General features: G+C 38.0%; 1 protein-coding gene across 4 annotated transcripts in view; it reads left to right on the forward strand.

The window, feature by feature from the left end:
* Positions 1-25,331, forward strand: part of LOC150083125 (mitochondrial glycine transporter-like) — a 298,096-nt gene that overhangs the window by 189,317 nt on the left and 83,448 nt on the right. For all 4 annotated transcript variants that reach the window (XM_090377060.1, XM_090377059.1, XM_090377061.1 and 1 more), the window contains exon 7: positions 714-783. In XM_090377060.1, the coding sequence (XP_090233186.1) occupies positions 714-783 (70 nt within the window). The remainder of the gene's footprint in view (positions 1-713; positions 784-25,331) is intronic.

Raw genomic sequence — 25,331 nt, forward strand, 5'->3', positions numbered from 1 at the left:
CCTTTTGTGAATAGGGGAGGGGGGGACATTTGCGCATCTCCATCCCTGTCTTTTAGGATACCTCCCTGAATCCAAGAATGCTCTCTAAATAAGGCTAAAGGTTTATTGCCTCTGTTGCTTCTTCTCTTAATATAATTGGGTAGATTGGATTGGACAAAAGACCAATAATGAGGTAGCAGGACATGATAAAAACCGATGTTATTAAGAGAGGAGGAAACTGGAGTGAAATCAACAATGGAGAGAAGTCATGGTGGCGCGGCTTCATACGTCGACCCGTCGAATAGCGGAACGATGACTGATGATGATGGGTTGGATAGTCTCAGGTGCCTTAGTTTTGTTTATCTTTAAAAAGTTATAATTAAGTATACTTCTGGTATCCGCATCCTAAAATTTCTTTACCTGTAAATGTAATATAAATTTTTTATTTTTCAGTGTGTGAGCAACCTAAACAGGATCAGCTGTAGTTATGCCATTCATATTGAGTAGACTAGTGTGATTCCTCCCTTTCCTTCTAGTATTAACATAAGGAAGGAATTCTTTGATATTTTTCTTTGCATTCTTAAACAAAATTAAACTAATAGTTCAGTTTTTGTTGATGATATAAACATATGAACATTTTGTATACTATGCTGTACTTAATTATGATGGGCTGTTTCATTTGCAAGTTATAGTTTGATTGTTATATGAATAAATTTTGTTTACTTTTTCCCCAGAGTGGTGTTTATGCTTATGGAAGTCTTTTGCAAGCTATACAAGTCATATATAAAACTGAAGGGGCTAAAGGTATTATATTTTTTATATAAAGTAGTTTTTCTAATGTTAAGAAATTGCTGGATATTAAAAAGTCTCAAAAAAGGGTTATCATTGTGAACAGATAAAATTTTATATTTCTTTTGTGTAAACTTTAATGTAGATGAGATGGGAGTAAATTTTTCTTTTACAGAGAACTGTCAACTTTATCAAAAATCATATTGGTATTTCCTGACCAAACAGCTTCACCATAAAACCAATAACCATAATGTTCAGTATGGCTGTGGAATATAATTATTATTATTACCAAATATATGATATCAAAAATAATTTTGATATCATATATTTGGATTTCAGGAAAGCTTTTGACACTGTTGTGCATGAAAGACTTGTACAAATTGGAGCAGAATGGTATTAAGGGTAAGTTGCTACAATGGATAAAAGAATGATTAAGTGGGAGAAGACAGAGGGTGGTAATCAATGGGTGCTACTCTTCATGGACTAATGTTATTAGTGGAGTCCCACAGGGTTCAGTGTTGGGGTCCACTGTTGTTTTGTATATTTATCAATGATATTGATGAAAGTATATCAGGCTTAATGTCGAAGTTTGCAGATGATACAAAGGTTGGCAGGGTTGTTAATGACAGTAATGGCAGTGTGCTACTGCAACAGGATCTAGATAATTTGGGCAGATGGGCTAAGAAGTGGCAACTGAAGTTTAATCTTGACAAATGCAAAGTACTGCATATGGGTAGAAGTAACCCCAGAGAAACGTACCAACTGTGCGGTCATCATCATCAGCCATTTTCAATCCACTGCAGGATGAAGGCCTCTCCAGCAACTTTCCAGTTCCTTCTGTTTTGAGCACTGGCCATCCATTTACAACCCAAAAACTCATGAATTTCATATATCCATCTCCGCCTTTGTCTTCCAGGTTTTCTTCTAGCTCCTCTTGAGTACCATTCTGTTATTTTCTTAGTCCATCTGTCTTCGAGCTATGTGTCCTGCCCAAGACCATTTTAGTTCTTTAGTTTTGATAAGAGTGTCCTTTACTTGAGTTTGCTGCCTAATCCATGTGTTCCTCTTCTTATCTAACAGTCTGATTCCCAATATAATTCGTTCCATTCTTTGCTGTGTAGTTCTCAGCTTCTCTTCCATTCTTTTGGTGAGTGCCCAAGTTTCACTTCCATAAGTCATGGTGGGGAGTATACATTGGTTCATTATTTTACGTTTCAGACAAACCGGGATATTGCTCTTCAGTATATGACTATATTTCCTGAATGCTATCCATCCAAAATTTATTCTTCTCTTGACTTCCAGCCATTTATCATTATTACAGCTAATAACTTGTCCCAGATAAGTATATGACTCCACCTTTTCAATTAATGCTCCTTCAATCATTATTTCCCTTTCCGTGGCATACTTGTTCATCATTACTTTTGTTTTAGCCATATTCATCTTTAGTCCAAAATCTTTACTAACTGTGTATAACTGATTAAGATTTTCCTCCAATTCTTTGGGATCGTGGCTTATGACCACAATGTCACCTGCAAATTGTAAATGGTTTAGGTACTCTCCATTCACGTTGACTCCTTTCTGTGACCAGTCTAATCTTCTGAAAGCTTCCTCAAGGGCAGTAGTAAACAGCTTTGGAGATATTGTCTCCTTGTCGAACTCCTTTCTCGATTTTAAATTTCCTACTGTCTTTGTCTAGCCTAATAAAGGAGGTAGCACTCTCATATATTTTCTTCAAAATCATAATATATGGGATATCTATGCCTTGTCTTTCCAGTGCCGGAAACATTGCCTTATGCTGTATGGAGTCAAATGCCTTTTCATAATCCACAAATGCCAGGCATAATGGTGTTTTATATTCATTTGCTTTCTCCATTAGCTGTGATATTACGTGAAGGTATTCCATAGTTGAGAATTCTGTCCTAAAGTCAGCTTGCTCTTTCGGTTGATTCTCATCAAGTATTCTCTCTTATCTGTTAGTAATGACCCTTGTGAACAACTTGTAGATGTGGGATAACAAGCTAATTGGTCTATAATTTCTAATTTATCTCCTTTCTTATGCAGCAAAACTATGATTGCATTGTTCCACTGCTTAGGCGTCAAACCTTTTCTAATGCACTTTGTGAAGAGCCTTGCCAGTTTTTGTGTTATGTCTCTTCCTCTCAATTTTAACAACTCTACAGTAACTTCATCTTCCCCCGGGGCTTTCCGATTCTTCATTTTCTTCAATGCATGTTCTACCTCACCAGGAAGAATATCGAGTATGTTGTATGTGTTGCTACTTTGCAATCCATCTTCCCCACTGCTGGCATTATTCCCTCGCTCCTTGTATAATTCTCTATAGTAGTCTTCTGCTATTTGAATTATGCCTTCTCTGCTGTTTATAAGTACACCATCGCTATTCTTCAGTTTCAGTATCATTTGTCTTTCTGTATTACTACTCATGGCTGCTGATTTAAATCCTTTGTTTTCCCTTAATGCTTGTTCTACTTTTCTTGTGTTAAATCTTCTTATGTCCTCTCTGAGTCTCTTTCTAATGGCTTTGCATAACTCAGTATACTCAGTTTTCTCCCTGTCAGTGTTTTTCTTGCTCTTCATCTGTCGTCTTCGGTTCATCATGACAAGTGTTTTTAGAGTAATTTTTTCCTCTTTGGATTTCTTTTTCCCTATAGGTTTCTTGGGCTTTATCACTTTCAGAAAGTTGTAATATTCCTCGTCGATATCGTGGTCCTGAGCAGTCTGCAGAAGCTCAAACTTGTTCTTAAGTTCCAGTACATACTGCTTTTTCTCCTCCTCTGTTATCTCAAAGACCTTTGTATTATTTACTCGAGTCAGTTTTTTCCTTTCCTACATCTATATCAAGTGTACATCTTACCATTCTGTGATCACTTCCAACATTTACCTTATTCAGGAAGGTAACATCATTCACAATATATCTTCTCTTAGTGAGGATGAAGTCGATTTCATTAGTTGTTAATCCATTTGGACTCTTACATGTCCACTTTCTGTTCACCCTTTTTCTTGAAAAAAGTGTTCATGACTGGCAGTCCTTGAGATTCTGCAAATTCCACAAGTCTTTCACCTCTTTTATTTCTTTCACCAATTCCAAAATTTCCTATAGTTCCTCTTTCTGCGCTGTTTTGCCTTTTTTCAACCTTAGCATTGAAGTCCCCCATAATAATAGTGTAGTGGGTTTTCTGCTCATCTAGAAGACTCAATTTCGGTGTACATTTCTTCAACCTCTTCATCATCATGGCTCGATGTTGGTGCATAAATCATTATAATCTTTAGCTTGTACCTCTTAGAAATCTTGATTATTAGTCTTGTGGTACTACACTTAAGGTGGTAGAAAATGAAAAAGACCTGGGAGTAATTGTGCAGGCAGATATGAAGTTTTCTGAGCAATGCAGACAGGCTGCCAGGACAGGTCATGGGAATTTGTCAATGGTATATAGGAATTTTGCTAGCAGGGAAAAGGAGGTGATTATCCCTCTGTATAAGGCAATGGTCAGGCCACACCTTGAGTACTGCGTACAGGTCTGGAGGCCTCATTTTAGGAAGAATGTAGATTTACTTGAGCATGTACAGAGAAGGGCAACAAGATTGGTGAGGGGAATGAAGGGATCCTCTTACCAAGAGAGGCTTAAGTTCTTCAAATTGCAGTGGCTGGAGACAAGGCACCTGTGCGGTGATCTGATTGAGGTGTATAAGGCCATGAATGGGTTGAGAATTCTGAATTCTGATGGGATCCTTCCACTTGTTCAGATTACGAACCTAAGGGGACATAAATTCAAATTAACAAAAGACAGATGTAGAATAGATGTGCGGAAATTTGCCTTTAGCCAGCAGGTGGTTAATTGCTGGAACAAACTTTCATCTGTTGTTGTGGAAGTTGATAGGTTGAATAAATTTAAGGAGGAACTGGACAGGCATTTTTTTTTTTTTTTTTTTTTTTTTTTTATGAAAATCCCAAACACGAAAGGTATCAAAACCTATAGTACTTAGTACCGTGCATGGGTTGAAGGAGACGTATGGGGGATGCCGGAAACTTTGCTCTAGAGACTAAACATGGTTTTCACCACTTGAAGCCTCCAATAGGCAAAGTGGTGGTATTTCACCTGTTGATGAAAGTCATCTACCACCTGGAATAGTGTGATTTTTTTTTTTTTTTTTTTGGCCGATGTTGCATAAACTTATACACATGCTTTCTTGCATCATATGCCACTACTACTATTATGTGACATATATTATGATTTAATCATAAAAAAGAAAAAAAATACAATAAAATAAATAAAAATACATTTCCTTTCACATGCATGCATGCACACTCACACGTACAAACAGGATGTGGCAGGAAGACGGGTGATTTCAATAATTAAATAATTTTTATTTGCCAGTTTACAAATATGCCATCTTAAAGTATGACTATATAGCATGCCATTTATTTATTTTCTGAAAATGATATCCTGAAGGTGACCTCTGTCTTTGCAGGCATTCTTCTAATTTTCCATGTATTTTTCCCATGATGCCATATCATCTCTGAAGGAATTCTGGCAGTTTATTCACAAATTCTTTCTTTCAGCTCTTCAGTGTTGTGTGGGCAATGAGATTGCATCTTACTTTTTAAAAGCAAGGTCTGAGCACCTTAAAGGTTAAGAAATGTCACCGTTCCTGGAGATGACATGGTTATGAAAAAGCAGTTGTACAGCACTCATTGACGTCCTAACAGTAAGAAACATTGCACCATCTTGTTGAAGCTAAGTATCCTCATTTACTTGAGGAAACTTTGTAGCTAATTCATTGGTCAAAAAAGGTTTGTTAGCATAGCAGTTTGACATCACAGGCAAAAGTTAGCATAGCAGTTTGACATCACAGAGGCAAAAGTGATTCTTGCACTGCTTCTGTTAGAATAGGCAGCAGCCTGGAATCCAAGGTAATGGAGATTTCCAGGACTGCTGGGAGTCATAGTGGAACAGGAAAATACATGGACTGTGTTAGGGTGGCTAGGAGTAGGAACAGGTGCATGTATACTTGCACATAAATGCATGTATACTTGCATTTATTAATTATACTCCAGTGCTAGGAGTATAATTAATAAATTTGATGAGCTTGAAGTGCTAGTCAAGACACCAAAGGTAGATATTGTTGGGATATCAGAGACATAGTGTCACACAGATATAAGCAGTGCAGAATTGGAATTTGCGTAGTACAATGTGTACAGGAAGAATAGACAGGACAAGAAGGGAGAAGGGGTTATGGTGTTAGTTAAAAAACACATAAAATCTAAGGAAGTGCTTCCAATTGATTTTGGTGGAAAATGCCATGTTGAGTCTGTTTTGTGTGAAATAACACTGGGAAAGGAAAAATGAAGTAGGTGTGTGTTATAGGCCTAATATAATGTGTTATAGGCCTAATATAATAGGCCTAAGGGGCTTAGAGGGGAACAGGTATCCTGTGTGTTATCAGACACTCAGCCTAAAACACTGATGGATACAATATCTCTCTATTATAGAAGATTTAAGAGAAGTCCGGTTGGCCTGCCTCCCTAAAATCCACTCATGCACACCTTCTTGATGGTAAGCCCTGTTACGTCACTTAGGTGGCAACGAATGTGTAGAATGGTTCTCTTCAAGACGCCTGGTCAGTGTGAAGAGGAAAAGACCAAACCCTCCAGCATATGACAGCACAACAATACAAATGGCCCTCAGTCCCCAGCAGCTTTCACTCTCCCTCTTACGGCAGTGAGAGGATCAGAGTAGAAGCAGAGGGTGCTAAGAATCTCTGGGTACGACCAGGCTGCCATGCACGGAAATTGAACTTGGCCTGTTATAACGTACGATCACTCATCGGTGAGGACAGGATATTAGAGCTGGAAAAGGAATTAGAAAATGTGAATTGGAATATCATCGGTTTGGCTGAAACAAGAAGAAGAAATGAATCACTTATAAGTTTATCAAGTGAAAATCTGCTGTACACCAATGGAAACTGAAAGGAGTGAAGGTGGAGTTGGGTTTCTGGTCCATAAAGATTTTAAAGACAACATTTTGGAATTCAAAAGTACATCACCAAGGGTGTCAAGACTAATACTCAAGATTTCTAAGAGGTACAAGCTAAAGATTATAATGATTTATGCACCAACATCGAGCCATGATGTGAAGAAGTTGAAGAAATGTACACCGAAATTGAGTCTTCTAGATGAGCAGAAAACCCACTACACTATTATTATGGGGGACTTCAATGCTAAGGTTGAAAAAAGGCAAAACAGCGCAGAAAGAGGAACTATAGGAAATTTTGGAATTGGTGAAAGAAATAAAAGAGGTGAAAGACTTGTGGAATTTGCAGAATCTCAAGGACTGCCAGTCATGAACACTTTTTTCAAGAAAAAGGGTGAACAGAAAGTGGACAAGTAAGAGTCCAAATGGATTAACAACTAATGAAATCGACTTCATCCTCACTAAGAGAAGATATATTGTGAATGATGTTACCTTCCTGAATAAGGTAAATGTTGGAAGTGATCACAGAATGGTAAGATGTACACTTGATATAGATGTAGGAAAGGAAAAAACTGACTCGAGTAAATAATACAAAGGTCTTTGAGATAACAGAGGAGGAGAAAAAGCAGTATGTACTGGAACTTAAGAACAAGTTTGAGCTTCTGCAGACTGCTCAGGACCACGATATCGACGAGGAATATTACAACTTTCTGAAAGTGATAAAGCCCAAGAAACCTATAGGGAAAAAGAAATCCAAAGAGGAAAAAATTACTCTAAAAACACTTGTCATGATGAACCGAAGACGACAGATGAAGAGCAAGAAAAACACTGACAGGGAGAAAACTGAGTATACTGAGTTATGCAAAGCCATTAGAAAGAGACTCAGAGAGGACATAAGAAGATTTAACACAAGAAAAGTAGAACAAGCATTAAGGGAAAACAAAGGATTTAAATCAGCAGCCATGAGTAGTAATACAGAAAGACAAATGATACTGAAACTGAAGAATAGCGATGGTGTACTTATAAACAGCAGAGAAGGCATAATTCAAATAGCAGAAGACTACTATAGAGAATTATACAAGGAGCGAGGGAATGATGCCAGTAGTGGGGAAGATGGATTGCAAAGTAGCAACACATACAACATACCCGATATTCTTCCTGGTGAGGTAGAACATGCATTGAAGAAAATGAAGAATCGGAAAGCCCCGGGGGAAGATGAAGTTACTGTAGAGTTGTTAAAATTGAGAGGAAGAGACATAACACAAAAACTGGCAAGGCTCTTCACAAAGTGCATTAGAAAAGGTTTGACGCCTAAGCAGTGGAACAATGCAATCATAGTTTTGCTGCATAAGAAAGGAGATAAATTAGAAATTATAGACCAATTAGCTTGTTATCCCACATCTACAAGTTGTTCAGAAGGGTCATTACTAACAGATAAGAGAGAATACTTGATGAGAATCAACCGAAAGAGCAAGCTGACTTTAGGACAGAATTCTCAACTATGGATCACCTTCACGTAATATCACAGCTAATGGAGAAAGCAAATGAATATAAAACACCATTATGCCTGGCATTTGTGGATTATGAAAAGGCATTTGACTCCATACAGCATAAGGCAATGTTTCCGGCACTGGAAAGACAAGGCATAGATATCCCATATATTATGATTTTGAAGAAAATATATGAGAGTGCTACCTCCTTTATTAGGCTAGACAAAGACAGTAGGAAATTTAAAATCGAGAAAGGAGTTCGACAAGGAGACAATATCTCCAAAGCTGTTTACTACTGCCCTTGAGGAAGCTTTCAGAAGATTAGACTGGTCACAGAAAGGAGTCAACGTGAATGGAGAGTACCTAAACCATTTACAATTTGCAGGTGACATTGTGGTCATAAGCCACGATCCCAAAGAATTGGAGGAAAATCTTAATCAGTTATACACAGTTAGTAAAGATTTTGGACTAAAGATGAATATGGCTAAAACAAAAGTAATGATGAACAAGTATGCCACGGAAAGGGAAATAATGATTGAAGGAGCATTAATTGAAAAGGTGGAGTCATATACTTATCTGGGACAAGTTATTAGCTGTAATAATGATAAATGGCTGGAAGTCAAGAGAAGAATAAATTTTGGATGGATAGCATTCAGGAAATATAGTCATATACTGAAGAGCAATATCCCAGTTTGTCTGAAACGTAAAATAATGAACCAATGTATACTCCCCACCATGACTTATGGAAGTGAAACTTGGGCACTCACCAAAAGAATGGAAGAGAAGCTGAGAACTACACAGCAAAGAATGGAACGAATTATATTGGGAATCAGACTGTTAGATAAGAAGAGGAACACATGGATTAGGCAGCAAACTCAAGTAAAGGACATTCTTATCGAAAATAAAGAACTAAAATGGTCTTGGGCAGGACACATAGCTCGAAGACATGATGACAGATGGACTAAGAAAATAACAGAATGGTACCCAAGAGGAGCTAGAAGAAAACCTGGAAGACAAAGGCGGAGATGGATATATGAAATTCATGAATTTGTGGGTAGTAAATGGATGGCCAGTGCTCAAAACAGAAGGAACTGGAAAGTTGCTGGAGAGGCCTTCATCCTGCAGTGGATTGAAAATGGCTGATGATGATGATGATAGGCCTAATGATTCTGATGAGTATAATGAGCAATCGTGCAGAGAAATAGTGGCCAGTAAATCAGAATATCTTATAATGGGGGATTTTAACTTTCCAGATATTGACTGGAACTTGTGCGTTGTCACTCGCACACTAGCAAGAGTTTTGTGGATTTATTGGATGATTGTTTTCTACACCAGTATGTTCAGGAGGCAACTAGAGGGAGCAATACTCTTGATCTGATTATCAGTAGTGATTCTTCATGCATTAAGAATCTGCAGAAAAATGAACCACTAGGTTGCAGTGATCATAATGTATTGAGTTGGGAATTATTTAAAGATGTAACTACCATCAAGGCTTAAAGGGAAGAGCTTTTGCTTTCGTAAAGAGTACAGAAGTCTGAGACTTTTTAAATTCTGTACAGTGGGATCAACTGATGATGTTACCAACTTTTACTCTAAATGGGAAGCCTTTAGTGAGTTAATTTTGGAGGCTGCTAGGCTTGTCATTCCAACTAGAAAATACTATTCAAGGTTTAGGCCTAAATGAATGTCAGATGAATTAATGAGGCTCGTGGCAGAGAAGAAGAATGTATGGGATGCATATAAAGTATCAGGTAACACAGAAGCCTGTGGCAGGTATAAACTAGTCTGTAATCAAGTCACAAAGGAGGTTAGGCAGGCGAAGGCTGATTATGAGAAATCTTTGGCAAAGGATGCAAAGAAAAACAGTAAAGAGTTCTTTACTTAAGTAAACTCTAGAAGGAAAGGGATGAATCACATTGGACCACTTAACATAGGTGGGTTGACTATTGGTGATCATGCTCAGGTAGCTAATAAACTGAATGAGTATTTTGCATCCACATTCACACATAAGGAGTTATATAATGAGGGGGGTGCCAGAAGTTTATCAGATGCTAACAGGGAGGTAAGTGATTTTGTAATAACTGAGAGAAAAGTGGAGGAGAAATTGTTGAAGTTAAACATAAGGAAGGCACCTGGGTAGATGGGATCTATTCAGTTATATTATAGGAGGCAGCAAAGGAAATAAGCAAACTCTTAGCCATAATTATGGGAACTTCCTTGGACTTAGTTGAGGTCCCCATGAACTGGAGGTGTGCAAATGTTATCACCAATTGACAAAGGGGGTTCAAAAGGTGACACAAGTAACTTGTGTTCCGGGGAAAATAATGGAATCACTGGTTAAAGAAGCATTGCACGATCATATAGACAAGATTGCAGTTATAGTTGAGACACAGCATGGGTTTGTTAAACGGAGGTCTTGTCTGACCAATTTGATTGGATAACTATGATGTGGTCACAAAGGAACTAAATGCCAAAAAAAAAAAAATTTGATATCTTATACTTGGATTTCAGGAAAGCTTTTGATACTGTTGCACATGGAAGATTGCTGTACAAATTGGAGAGGTATGGCATTAAGGGTAAGTTGCTATAATGGATAAAGGGATGGTTGAGTGGGAGACAACAGAGAGTGGTAACCAATGGATACTGCTCTTCATGGACAAATGTTATTAGTGGCGTTCCCCAGGGTTCGGTGATGGGCCCATTCTTGTTTTGTATATTTATCAATGATATTGATGAAGGTGTATTAGGTTTAATGTCTAACTTTGCAGATGATACAAAGGTTGGCAGGGTTGTTAACAACAGTAAAGACCTTATGCTACTCCAACTGGATTTAGATAAGTTGGGAAAATGGGCTGAGAAGTGGCAACTGAAGTTTAACATTGACAAATGCAAAGTACTGCATATGGGTAGCAACAACCCAAGAGAAACGTACGAACTGTTTTATTAACTTAAAATGGCATATTAACTGATTTTCTAGAGTAGCTTTATATTTCTAGTTATGATACTTAGTTTAAATTTTAACTTAGATAGAGATTTTGTAGGTTATTACTTAGTATTGGTAAGGGTATCCACATGTTTTACAAGTTTTGCAGCTATATTTATCCGCTTAATTGACTAATTGTTATATTAAATTATTTTCTATAAGTAGCATATAGAACTAGTCAAGATCTTTGGTTTATTCTGAATTCAGACACCGATATTTTGGAAGTTAATTAATACTTACGTGTCAGTAGATTTACCATTCGTAACTTGCCGCCATTGTTATATGATACGTTATATCCCAAACTTGATAGCGTTAGCTTAGTAAGTATAGTATATAATATAATCAATTAATCAGTAAAATTTATTAATCTTGTTAAACTTTATTGTCAATTAGATTTTACAAATGTAACGTAATTAATTAATAATAACTTGATACGGAAGTTATGTAAACGGAACTTTGAGAGAATACTTGATACTGAAAAAAAATATATATATAAGTATATAGTGTTATAAGTGCATTGGGATACAAGTTTAGAGTTATAATTTTGTACTGGAATTGAAAAATGACTCAGAGCAGCAAAGCAAAAGGCTCAAGCTAATGGGAGTGCTGTGGCTCAGGGGAAAACTGAGGGGGGGGGAGGGCATTTGCCCTCTGAATCACAGCCTTTTACAATGCTCTGCTTGCTTGATGTTTGTGGAACAATCAGGTACGGGACATGATATTGCCAAGGGAGATGCCTTTGTCTGTGAGCAATGTAAGGAGTGTTAGGAAATGAGGCGACAACTCAGCATTGTTATGGGCCTATATGAGAGCTTGAAGGACAGGGTGGATGCCCGGGGCCAATCAAGCTCTCAGCTGTCCACATCAACGCAAGAGGTTGCACTTGATCATCACATAACACAGTGGCAAGTCCCAAGGCAGAATGCGCTGGTCCCACAGGAACTAGTAGTTGTTGGTGACTCTATTGTCAGGGAAACGGGAACATGGTATGTAAAAAGGATAGGTGGAACTGGACCAGGTTATGCCTGCCAAGGGCAAAGGTTGATGACGTTGAAGAGCGGATATCATCTTTTAAGGGCACAAAAGGTGATATTGTTGTACACGTTGGCACTAATGATATTAAGAGCAGGAGACCAGTGGAATTGCTTAACAGTTATAGGTCACTGTTGAAAAAAAAGCCGTGAATTACGGTTGAATTTGAAAGCGTCTGCAATTCTGCCCAGACACGATAGGATGGAGTATATGATGAGAGCTTTATCTATCAATTCAGCCCTGGAAGGATTGTGGAAAGCTCAAGGGGTAGAATTTTTTTCAGCCTGGTCTCTACTTGTTAACAGGAGAGACTGCTTCTACAGGGATGGGATACACTTAAATAGAAAGGGTGCAAGAATATTTGCTGATGCTATCGAGGCAGTGTTAGATGGGTCGGAAAACTGCTATCTTGGGGGGAATACAAGGACTAATAGATTAACAGTAGCCGTTGGCAGAAGTGAAAGTGATTCTTGCACTGCTTCTATTGGAATGAGCAGCAGCCTGGAAAACAAGATGCAGGGTATTTCAGAGATTGCTGGGAGTCATTGCGGTACAAGTAAACACATGGGTTGTGTTAGGGTAGCTAAGAATAGAAACAGATGCATGTATACTTGCTTATACACCAATGCTAGGAGTTTGGTAAATAAATTTTATGAATTTGAGGTATTGCTCAAAACATCAAAGGCAGATATTGTTGTGATATCAGATACGTGGTGTCACACAGATATAAGGAATGCAGAACTGGAATTTTGGGAGTACAGTGTGTACAGGAAGAATAGACAGGATAGGAAAGGAGGAGGGGTTATGCTATTAGTTAAGAACCACAAAATCCAAGGAAGTGAAGCCAGTTGACATCGCTGGACAGTGCAGTGTCGAGTCAGTTTGGTGTGACATAAGCATTGGGAGATCAAAATTGTGAGAGTATGAGTGTGCTATAGGCCTAATGACTCTGATGAGTATAATAAGAAACTGTAAAGGGAAATAGAGTGGGCCAGTAAATCAGAGAGTCTTATAATGGGGGATTTTAATTTCCCAGATATTGACTGGAATTTGCGGGTTGGTCGCACACTAGCAAGGCTTTTGTGGATTTATTGGATGATTGTTTTCTACATCAGCATGTTCGGGAGCCAACTAGAGGGAGTAATACTCTTGATCTCATTATCAGTAGTGATTCTTCATGCACTAAGAATCTTGAGAACATTAAGAATGATAGAAAATGTTTGTTCACATAAAGTGCAGCCATTATCAACCCACTGCAGGGTGGAAGCCTCCTCAACAATTCATGCTGAGTGAAATGGACCATAATCTGCCACGCTGGTCCAGTGCGGGTTGGCAGATCGACCGTATTCAGCAGTCAGGGGCTTGAACCCCGGTCTGCTCAAAGAGCGTGTGCTACTGCACTCCCGCTCCTGCCCACTCGGCTACGGAAGCCGTGTTTGTTCACATATGTAAGTTGATTCAAAAATAACCAACATTTTTCGGGCAAAATCTTTAAGTTCGTAGAATTTGTCCGAATTAAGAGTATTGTAAAATTTACAGATTTCCTCATGATGGTGCAATTCTCTTAAATCAGTATCACACTGCAGATCTATAATCTGAAGTTGTAGTTCACTCGGTGCACTATCAATTTCTATTGTAAATGGGTCGCGCACTATTGCCAAACTTATCTAAATTTTACGGAAGTCGCCAAATCTTCGTGAAAATTCGTCATTTAAAGCGTTGATAATTTCACAATATTTTTCACATTTATTTTCTGGAATCTTCAGCAACTTCATGGTTGGAAAGTTACCTTGTTAATCAATAAATGTCGAAGGAACAACTGGAGTTTTAATTGAAATCCATTCCAAGTTTTTACCATATCATGGGCATATAAATTTTTCCCTTGTAACACAGTGTTGAAAGTATTTAAGTGTGTCATGATGTCCAGGTAAACGGAAAATCACAAATCCAGTTATTATCAGTTAATTCGGGAAAGTCCATAATATTTTTCAGTTTTAAAAATAGAATGATGTCATCTTTAAGATCCCATACTCACCGAAGAACTTTTCCTAAGCTAACCCATGAAATTTGGCTATAATAAGGAATATCTGTGTACTCAGATTCAATATCTTGAAGAAAATTAACGAATTGTCTGTGTTTCAGGCCTCTCGATCGTATTAAATTTACTAGTTTAATAATACAAGATGTGACATGTTCAACTTTTAACACATTTTTACATAATACTTGTTGATGTATAATACAATGAATTGTAATTAAATTATAATCAGGATAATTTTCACAAATTTTATGCTGAATTTTCTTTACCGCTCCAACATTTTTACCTCTCAAACTTGGTGCTCCATCAGTTGTTATGCTTACCATTTTGTTCCGTTGTAAATTATATCTTGTTAAGCATTTTTCAACTTTTTCAAATATATCAGTTCCCGTTGTTTGGTCTTTAAGAGATTCCATTGAAAGAAGCTCTTCAGTGATTTCGAAATTAGAGGTACATCCACGTATGAAAATTAATAACTGTGCAGTATTCTTTTGGTCATTACTTTCTTTGAGAGCTATCGAGTACCATGCTATGGAATCTAATACTGATAATAATTGCTCATTCAAATTTGTATTGATACATTCAATTCTTCTTACTATGGTTTTTCCGAGATAAACTTATATTCTCAAATGTGTGTTTAATGTCAGGATATATAATTCCACAAGCTTCAGTCACATTCTTTAATATAGTTTCCATCAGAAAAAGGCTTGTTGCTTTTTGCAATTATATGAGAAATAACAAAACTTGCCTCTACAGTAGCTTCTTGTTCCTTAGTTAGCCACGTAAGCACATATTGTTGTCTAGATAAATTTTGAATCAATCCATCAGCAGTTTTCTTTCTTGCTTCCGGAATTAAATTGGCACCATATTCAGAATGTTTAGTAGTGAAATATCTTTTAATATTGTACTCTTTCCACACTGAGACACTCTCCCGGCAGATGAGACAAATAGTCTTGTTATTTATGTTAGCAAAAAAATATTTTGTGTTCCACTCTTCATTGAAGACAGGATGCTCTTGTTGAATTTTTCGTTTTTTACTCATTTTTAAAAGGGTGTAAACATTATTTTTATCGCTACTGGCACCAAGATGATAACCGAAGATAATGCAAAAAACTAACTGCAGGATGACCGTCAGAGAAAACAGATTGGAACTGTGGCTGGTCAGCAGTCCTATCTGCAGCAGAGCCATTGTTGTCATCACTGGTTGTCTGTTATGACTACATATGGGCTCCCATATGTAGTACTTGACAAATGTAAAGTACTACATATGGAAAGCAATAACCCGAGAGTAACGTATCAAGTTTTGCGCGGTTAGTTTATAATTGCAAATTATACCGTTATAAAGCGCCCATTGGCTTGCTCTGGTTTTTGCACAATTTCAAATTCTATCTCAATTTGAATAATACAGAGATGATAAAACAATTTACAAGTTGAAAAATTCTATAATGTATTATATATACAAATTTATTTTTCAAAAAGGCATCGCAAAAGACATAAAATAAGTTAACTTTTTGAAAATACAATTAAAGCTCGCGGACCCCACAAAAATGTGCGGCGGGCCACATGTGGCCCATGGGCCATAGTTTCCCTGGGCCTGATATTGATATGGTACATCAAGCTTAATGTCCAAGTTTGCAGATGATACAAAAGTTGGTAGGGTTGTTAAGGACTCTAATGACACTACGCTGCTGCAACAGGATCAAAAAAGTTGAGCAGATGGGCTCCCATATGTAGTACTTGACAAATGTAAAGTACTACATATGGGAAGCAATAACCCCAGAGTAACTTATCAACTTTGTGGTACTACCCTGACAGTGGTAGAGAACGAAAAGGGACTGATGGTAATTGTGCAGGCAGATACGAATTTTTCTGAGCAGTGCAGACAGTCTGCAAGAGTAGCTCATGGTGTCTTGTCAATGATATATAGGAATTTTTCTAGTGGGGATATGGAGGTGATTATCCCCTTGTATAAGGCAATGGTCAGGCCACACCTTGAGTACTGTGCACAGGTCTGGAGGCCTCATTTTAAGAAGGATGTAGAGCTGTTGGAACGAGTACAGAGAAAGGCAGCAAAATTAATGAATGGAACAAAGGGTTGCTATTACGAAGAAAGGCTTAAGTTTTGAAAATTACAGTGTCTGGAGACTAGGCACCTTCGAGGTGATTTGTTTGAGGTGTATAAAGCCTTGACTGGTTTGAGCATGCTGAATGCTGATGGAAGAACTCTTGCTCAAAATAATCACCTGAGAGGGCATAATTCAAATTGAAGAAAGGCAGTTGTAGGATAGATGTGTGGAAGTTTGCCTTTAGCCAGTGGGTAGTTGGTTGGTAGAACAGACTTCCATCGCTTGTTGCGGAAGTTGATAGCCTAAATAAATTTAAGACTGAGCTGGACAGGTATTTGGAATGAATGGAGGGGTGTAATGGGAGATTTTTTTTTTGGCTGATGCTGCATAAGCTTGCTTTCATCCATCATATGCCTCTACTAATGCTAAGTCCATTAATTGGTTGTAGTGAAAGGTGCAAGAAAACCCAACAGAAATAACAGATGAGGGTAATAGACACTTCTCATCGATATTTACATTTGAAAACAAACTTGAAACTCTGGGTAATGTTAAAGTATCAGACTTCAGTAAAAAAGTGATATAATGATCTAAGACAAGCATTTGTTAGAAAAGATATTGAGATTAAAGAAGAGAAAAGCTCCAGGGAAAGATGGTATATAGTCAGTTTTAATTAAAAAAACTGCATAAGACGTATTAATCCATTGAGAATGTTAATGAGAACATCATTGAACTCTTGGAAGATTCCCGTGTGCTAGAGAAGTGCTAATTGGTAATTGGTTTAAGAGTACAGTCAGTCCTTGTATAACACGTGTTTACACTACACAAATTCGATCATACACGATTTATAAATAGGGGAACGATATCTTATATAACACGAACCGAATTCGCTTAAGCATGATTCACCTTTGTGTTTACAAGAAATGGCAGTCAAACGTGGAATCACCCCAACCGAACGCAACATGGTAGGAATGAAGAGAAGATTCTAAAAATGTATTTATGTGTTTTAAATCAGTGAAGGGGAAACACATTTCACCATAATAACATAAAAACCAACACAATTTCAGCTATCGGTATAATCGCAAATGCAATTAGATCGAGTTTACTACCAGTTTATAACAGATTCCACTAGCAGAAACGCAGCTGGAAATTGTTTTTATTGTTTTATAGTAGTAACCCCTAGAAATGTGCTTTAGTAAAATGTGAAGTGTTAATAGTGTATCTCTGCCTTTACGGTGTTGTTTATTCAGTTGCTACACTCGCGCAGCTTTGTTTATGTGTATCAAGCGTGCCTCCTCATTTTGTAATTGTGCTTTATTCCCTAAAAATGAGTAAAATACTTAAAAGGTGTGAAAAGGAAGCGTCCTGGTGAAGACACTGCAGATTCAGAGAGAAAAAGGAAAGCGATATTGATAAACAGAGGTGGACTGGGTCAAAAATTCTTACCCGGGAAAATTTGTAGTGGCCTGATACTAGTGTTTATGGCCAAAATCACATCGGCCTCCGGCCCACCGGGGTTTCCCCAGTAAGGCTTATGGCCAGTCCGCCTCTGTCGATTGAGAAAAAATATGAAATTGTGAAATGCTTTGAGCGAAATGATAGACCATGAGGCAACGCCGAGAATTACAAAGAATGCAGAGAAAATAAAAACAACTTGCATAGCAGGAACAACTCAAAGTGTAATTAAAATCCATTAGATTAAGATACAAAGAATTGGAAGAGATGGAACAGCTGTCATCTGTTTGGATAGAAAATCAAACAAAAAACAAGTTTGCTTACGATAGAAGCAAAAGCATTAGCAATATTTTATTATGTAATAGTCGTAATAAAATATGTAATATTTTATTACGATTATTTATTGTGTTTGGTAATGTTTTGGTTTGTGTGTTCAATCTTGGGTGGCCGGCACCTAACCCTATTTTTCCCATAGGGCCTGTTGTTTATATTGAACGATTTTGTATTGCACGAGGGTTTCTAGGAACACAACTATCGTGCTATACGAGGACTGATTGTATCACCATTTGTTGAAGACTTGAGCTTCTGGGAGTGGATGAGTTTTTAAAAAGTTTTGTGGTTTATTGACCGAAATAGCATATTAAATTGCTCTCTATAAATTTATGGTCTTAGTCACACTCATTACTTTTTTTTTAAACTTAGCTACAGATTTTGCTAGTTACTACTTAATATATGTAGAACCTTTGTATCGGTGATTTGGCACGAATATCATACCTCGTAACTTTGTACTGTAGTGAATGATACAGTAATTCTAGTGTTTTAATTGTATTGTAGTATATAGGTGTGTCTAAGTTCAAATCACGTAGGTTGGTGTTTATAGATAATTTTGTTAGCCATTATAATTAACTTAACTTTTCAGGCATAACAATAATGTAGCATGAATTGATTAAAGACTAGCGTATATCTACCATAGGCTTCTGTATCAGGCGACACAGAAGCCTATGGCAGATATAAGCTAGTCTGTAATTAAGTCGCAAAGGATGCAAAGAAAAACAGCAAATATTTCTTTACTTATAAACTCCAAAAGGAAGGAGATGAATCAGATTGGTCCACTTGATATCAATGGTTTGACTGTAGATGATCATTCTCAGATAGCAGCCAAACTAAATGAGTGTTTTGCAACTACATTCGCACATGAGGAGTTATTCAAGGAGGAGAAGGCCAGATGTTTATCAAACTCTAACAGAGAGTTAAATTATTTTGTAATAACTGAGAGCAAAGTGGAGGAGAAATTGTTGAAGTAAAACATAAGAAAGGCACCTGGGGTGGATTGAATCTATCCAGTTATATTAAAGGAAGCAGCAAAGTAAGTAAGCAAACTCTTAGCCATAATTATGGCTAAGCAAACCCTTAGCCATAATTATGAGAACATCCTTGATGAAAGTATATCAGGGGAAGTCCCCATGGACTGGAGATGTGCAAATGTATCTCCAATTCATAAAGAGGATCAAAGGGTGACATGAATAATTACAGACCTATTAAAGTCACTGGTTAAAGAAGCATTGAATTATTACTACAAGACTGCAGTAATAATTCAGACACAGCATGGGTTTGTTAAGGGGAAGTCTTGTCTGACCATTTTGATTGGATGCTATGACGTGGTCACAAAGTAACTGGTTGCGAAAAATAATTATGATATCATATACTGGTATAACAGGAAAGATTTTGATACTGTTGCACATGGAAAATTACTGTACAAATTGGAGCAGTATGGCAAGGGCAAGTTGCTACAATGGATAAAAGGATGGTTGAGTGGGAGAAGACAGAGAGTGGTAATCAAAGGGCACTGCCCTTTTTGGACTACTGTTATTAGTGGTGCCCCCCAGGGTTCGGTTTTGGGCCCATTATTGTTTTGTGCATTTATCAAAGATATTGATGAAGGTATATCAAGTTTAATGTCAAAGTTTGCAGATGATAGAAAGGTTGGCAGGGTTGTTAATAACAGTAATGACAATATGCTGCTGCAACTGGATCTAGATAAGTTGGGCAAATGGGCTGAAAAGTGGCAACTGAAGTCAATGATATACAGGATTGCTAACAAGAATAAGGATGTGATTATTCTTTTGTATAAGGCAATGGTCACTCCATACCTTGAGTACTGTGTACAGATCTGGAAGCCTCATTTTAGGAAGGTTGTAGAGTTGCTAGAACGAATACAGAGAAGGGCAACAAAGGAGTGCTCTTACGAAGAAAGCCTTAAGTTCTGCAGATTGCACCCTCTTGAAACTAAACTCCCGAGGGGTGATCCGATTGAGGTGTATAAGGCTTAATGCTGATGGAATTCTTCCACATTGCTCACATTACAAACCTTGAGTGGGCATAAACTGAAATTGAGAAAGACAATTATCAAATAGATGTGCGGGACTTTGCCTTTAGCCAGCGGGTGGTTGATTGCTGGAACAAACTTTCATCTGTTATTATGGAAGTTGATAGCTTAAATAAATTCAAGGAAGAAGTGGATGAATGTTTGGAGGAGTGAATGGATGGGCGAAATGGGATTTTTTTGCTTGTTGCTGTGTAAGCTTGCTTCCTTGCATCACATGCCTCTGTTAATGCACAAATAATTAAAACGAGCTGATCCTTTCTGATCTCTATTATGACTTTTGTCTCCTTGCCAATTTGAGCCCTCTTTGTGTGGGATTGTGAGTGAATGAGTGAGTGTCTTCTGTGTTGAATGAGAATGTGTGACTGGTTGTTTTAAGATTGTCTCAAACTGTAAATCACATATTTATAATGTTACAGTCAGACAGAATTGAATGTTAATGTGAGTTCACACTTGAAAGGAAGTGCATGCTGTCCCTGCTATGGCTGCCACCAGTGGCATTCCTGCCAGTACTGAGTGACTGATGTGGCAAGTGCACCAGTGTGTGAGCTTTGTGTGTAATTGTTGGCTTGCTTATGAGGTGGAACATCTGTCCAATCCTGTGCAGGCATGAGTGGATCGTTTATGAATCTGTGTTACTTATTCTACCCCCCCCCCCAAACTGTTCACTGCTTACAAAACTTCATATCTGACTGCACAATTACCCCCAAGTCTTTTTCATTCTCTACCACCCTGAGTGTAGTACCACACAGTTGGTATGTTTCACTGGGGTTACTGCTACTCATATGCAGTAATTTGCATTTGTCGGTGTTAAACTTCAGTTGGGCAGCCCATCTGCCCAACTTTTCTAGATCCTGTTGCAGTAGCATACTGTCATTACCAACCCTGTCAACCTTTGTATCATCTGCAAACTTGGACATTAAGCCTGATATAACTTCATCAATATCATTGATAAATAAACAAAATAACAATGGGACTCAACTAATAGCATTATTCCACAAAGAGCAGTGCCCATTGATTATCACTCTGTCTTCTCCAACTCAACCATCCTTTTATCTATTGTAGCAACCTGCCCTTAATGCCATACTACTCCAATTTGTACAGTAGTCTTCCATGTGCAACAGTATCAAAAGCTTTCCTGAAATCCAATTATATGATATCAAAATTATTTTTTGCATCCAGCTAGTTAATTTGTGACCACATCATAGTCTCCAATCAGATTTGTCAGACAAGGCTTCCCCTTAACAAACCCATGCTGTCTGAATTAGTACTGCAGTCTTGTCTAGATGATCCTGCAATGCTTCTTTAACCAGTGACTCCATTATTTTTTGCAGAACAGATGTTAAACTAATAGGTCTGTAATTACTTGTGTCACTCTTTGATCCCCTTTGTGAATTGGGGATACATTTGCACATCTCCAGTCCGTGGGAGCTCTCCTGAGTCCAAGGATGCTCTTATAATTATGCCTAAGGGTTTGCTTACTTCCTTTGCCACTTCTCTCTTCCACTGCTTCTATCCAATTGTTTAATATTACTGGATAGATTAAATCCATCCCAGGTGCCTTTCTTATATTTTACTTCCATTTCTCCTCCAATTTGCTTTCAGTTATAGTTTGATAAACTTATGGACTCCGCCAGTGGCAGATCCAGAAACAATGACAGGAGGGGCACCATTTTGCGCCTGTTTTTAGCCGACACAGGCACACAGCTAAACTATGAATTACTTTGAAGTACTTCATATTGCATTATGCATGACCAAACTGTGTGGTGCTTCGAACTATAATGCCGATGACATCAGCAGTGTTGCCAACTGTAGTCAGTTGAAAATAGCTGAGCCACAATGCAAAAATTGATAAAATCTTATATTAACAATGAAAAAAAAATTTTTTTTTTATATAGCCAAAGGAAATTTAAATTATTGATGTATACCTCTGAAAAACGACATGGGGGCACGTGCCCCTACCCTGAATCTACCTATGAACTCTGCTTCCCTACAGAATTCCTCATATGTGAATTTAGATGCAAAATACTTGTTCAGTTTGTCAGCTATCTGAGAAGAACCATCGATATCAACTGCACCACCTGATTCATCCCCTTCCATCTAGAGTGTATATAAGTAAAGAAGTCTTTGCTGTTTTTCTCTTCCTTTGCCAATGATTTTTTTTGTAATCTGCCTTTCCTTGCACAACCTCCTTTGTGACTTGATTACAGAGTAGCTTGTATCTACCATAGGCTTCTGTGTTGCCCGATAATTTATATGCATCCCATACATATTTTGTCTTTGCATGTATGTGTACATCCCATGCATGTGAGTCTCATTAGTTCTTCTGAGATCCATTTAGGTCTAAACTTTGAAAAGTATTTATTATTTGATATGAAAAGCCTAGTAGCTTCCATGATTAATTTCTTGAATGTTTCCGATTTAGAATTTGCTGTTGGTAACTTCATCAGTTAGTCCCACTGTATAGAATTTAAAAACTTTCTGAGACCCGTATGGTCACCTTTACGAAAGCAAAAACCCTTTCCTTTATTCCTGAGAACTAAAAACATTTGTGCTTACTCTTGTAATTAAGGCTTACGTAATCCACCTTCTTTTAAAGTTGTATCGTATATTTAATGGATCTTTTGTAAAAGGGAAAATACACTGTTTTATAATTAATACTTTCACACTATAACTAAGGGCCTCCCTAGCCGAGTGATCAGGAGCGGGAGTGCAGTAGCACACGCTCTTTGAGTAGACCGGGGTTCAAGCCCCTGACTGCTGAATACGGTCGATCTGCCAACCCGCACTGGACCAGCGTGGCAGATTATGGTCCATTTCCCTCAGCATGAATTGTGGAGCAGGCTTCCATCCTGCAGTGGGTTGATAATGGCTGCACTTTACTTTTTTTTTACTATAACTAATAACTGGCACCAAATGAATTGCATCACATGAAGTACACTGAATGAAGATAACGATGACAGTTATAGAAACACAACATGCTTCACTAGGTGATGTAAAGAATGTAGTTGTAAGGATTGTATTAATGAAGGAAGAATAAAAATATATGGTATATGGTGAGGAATTCGGCGTTCTTGTGGGCCTATATGAGAGCTTGAAGGACAGGGTGGATGCCCTCGAAGAAACTAAATTGAGGGGCCCATCAAGCTCTCAGCTGCCCACATCAACGCCAGAGCTTGCACTTGGGCATCGCGTGACACAGAGACAACCCCCCAAGGCAGAATGCGCTGGTCCCGAAGGAACTAGTAGTTGTTGGTGACTCTATTGTCAGGGAAACGGGGAACATGCTTTGTAAAAAAGATAGGTGGAACAGGACCAGGGTATGTCTGCCAGGGGCAAAGGTTGATGGGCCATACTCCAATATACGGTGCCCCCTTGTAATTGGTTGTCAGAACGGGGGGAAAGTAGTGATTGACAGGTTTTGATCCCGCCTACTGACTGCGTCCCCTCTTCGTTTCACGTGGATGTCACGTGACACGACGTCACTGGAGCGCTAAATGCGAAATTCGTTGCGTATATTCTTTCTTTTGAATGTTGTTTTTTAGTGCGTACGGAGGTGAGTTGTTACTTCTTCATTTTCTGGTTATTGCCTCGTGGTTTTCAGTTTGTCGTTATCCCGTTCCGTCCTGCTGGTAAACTGTTTCTTTGTTTATTGCTGCTGTGAGGTGAGTTTAGTTTGTCTTGTATTTCTGTGTTATTTTCACGTATTATTAACGTAGTATTGTGTCCGTTGCGGTTTTTTTTTTAAAAAAAGAAAAAATTCTATGTTGCCGTTTTGTGCTTATGCAAAGAGCAATTTTATTGTTCGTTGCACGTGTTAATTCAGATGTATTAGTGGCCATACAAAAAAAATGTATATTGGGAATTACGTTTTTAATTAATTGTCTTTCGTTTGTGTTTAATTAAAAATGGTAGGTTACCTTTTTGCGGGACTTCGCCAGTTATTTGTCGAAAATTGGTCGTTTGCTGCGTCTCATTATATATTTTTTCGTTTTGAAGAACGTTTTTCAATTGGGAATTACGTTTTTAATTGTCTTTCGTTTGTGTTTAATTAAAAATGGTAGGTTACCTTTTTGCGGCACTATGCCAGTTATTTGTAAAATTGGTCGTTTGCTGCGTCTCATTATTTCTTTTTCGTTTTGAAGAACGTTTTTCAATTGGAATTACGTTTTTAATTGTCTTTCGTAACCTACCATTTTTAATTAAAAATGGTAGGTTACCTTTTTGCGGGCTTCGCCAGTTATTTGTCGAAAATTGGTCGTTTGCTGCGTCTCTGTTTTGAAGAACGTTTTTCAATTGGGAATTACGTTTTTAATTGTCTTTCGTTTGTGTTTAATTAAAAATGGTAGGTTACCTTTTTGCGGAACTTCGCCAGTTATTTGTCGAAAATTGGTCGTTTGCTGCGTCTCATTATTTTTTTTTTCGTTTTGAAGAACGAAATTAGTGTGTTTAATTTGCAATTATTTTGGCTGCTGCTCCGAAAAAATTACTGTTGCCGATAATTTCGTTATTTTTCGGTTCCGCCATACTGTTATGTCGCGTGACATTCGCCACGTGCAGTTGTCGAGAAGAAGAGGGGGAACGCAGTGAGTGGGCGGAGTTACGAACCGTACGTCACTGCTTTTCCCTTCTTCTTCTCGACGTAATTGTCAAAGGGGCACCGTGTTCTGGAGTATTACCGGTTGATGACATTGTAGAGCGAATATCATCTTTTAAGGGCACAAAAGGTGATATAGTTGTACACGTTGGCACTAATAATATTAAGAGTAGGAGACCGGCAGAATTACTTAACAAGTACAGGTCACTGTTGAACAAAAGCCGAGAATTAGGGTTGAATTTGAAAGTGTCTGCAATTCTGCCCAGACACGATAGGAGGGAGTATATGATGAGAGCCTTGTCGATCAATTCGGCCCTGGAAAGACTGTGCAAGGCTCAAGGGGTAGAATTTTTTTCAGCCTGGACTGTACTTGTTAACAGGAGAGATTGCTTCTACAGGGATGGGATACACTTAAATAGAAAGGGCGCAAGAATATTTGCTGATGCTATCGAGGCAGTGTTAGGTGGGTCGGAAAACTGCTAGCTTGGGGGGAGACAAAGACCAATAGATTGACAGTAGCCACTGGCAGAGGTGA

This window comes from Mastigoproctus giganteus, chromosome 7 (genome assembly GCF_048544385.1).
Source record: "Mastigoproctus giganteus isolate SK-2022 chromosome 7, ASM4854438v1, whole genome shotgun sequence".
Classification (NCBI taxonomy): domain Eukaryota; kingdom Metazoa; phylum Arthropoda; class Arachnida; order Uropygi; family Thelyphonidae; genus Mastigoproctus; species Mastigoproctus giganteus.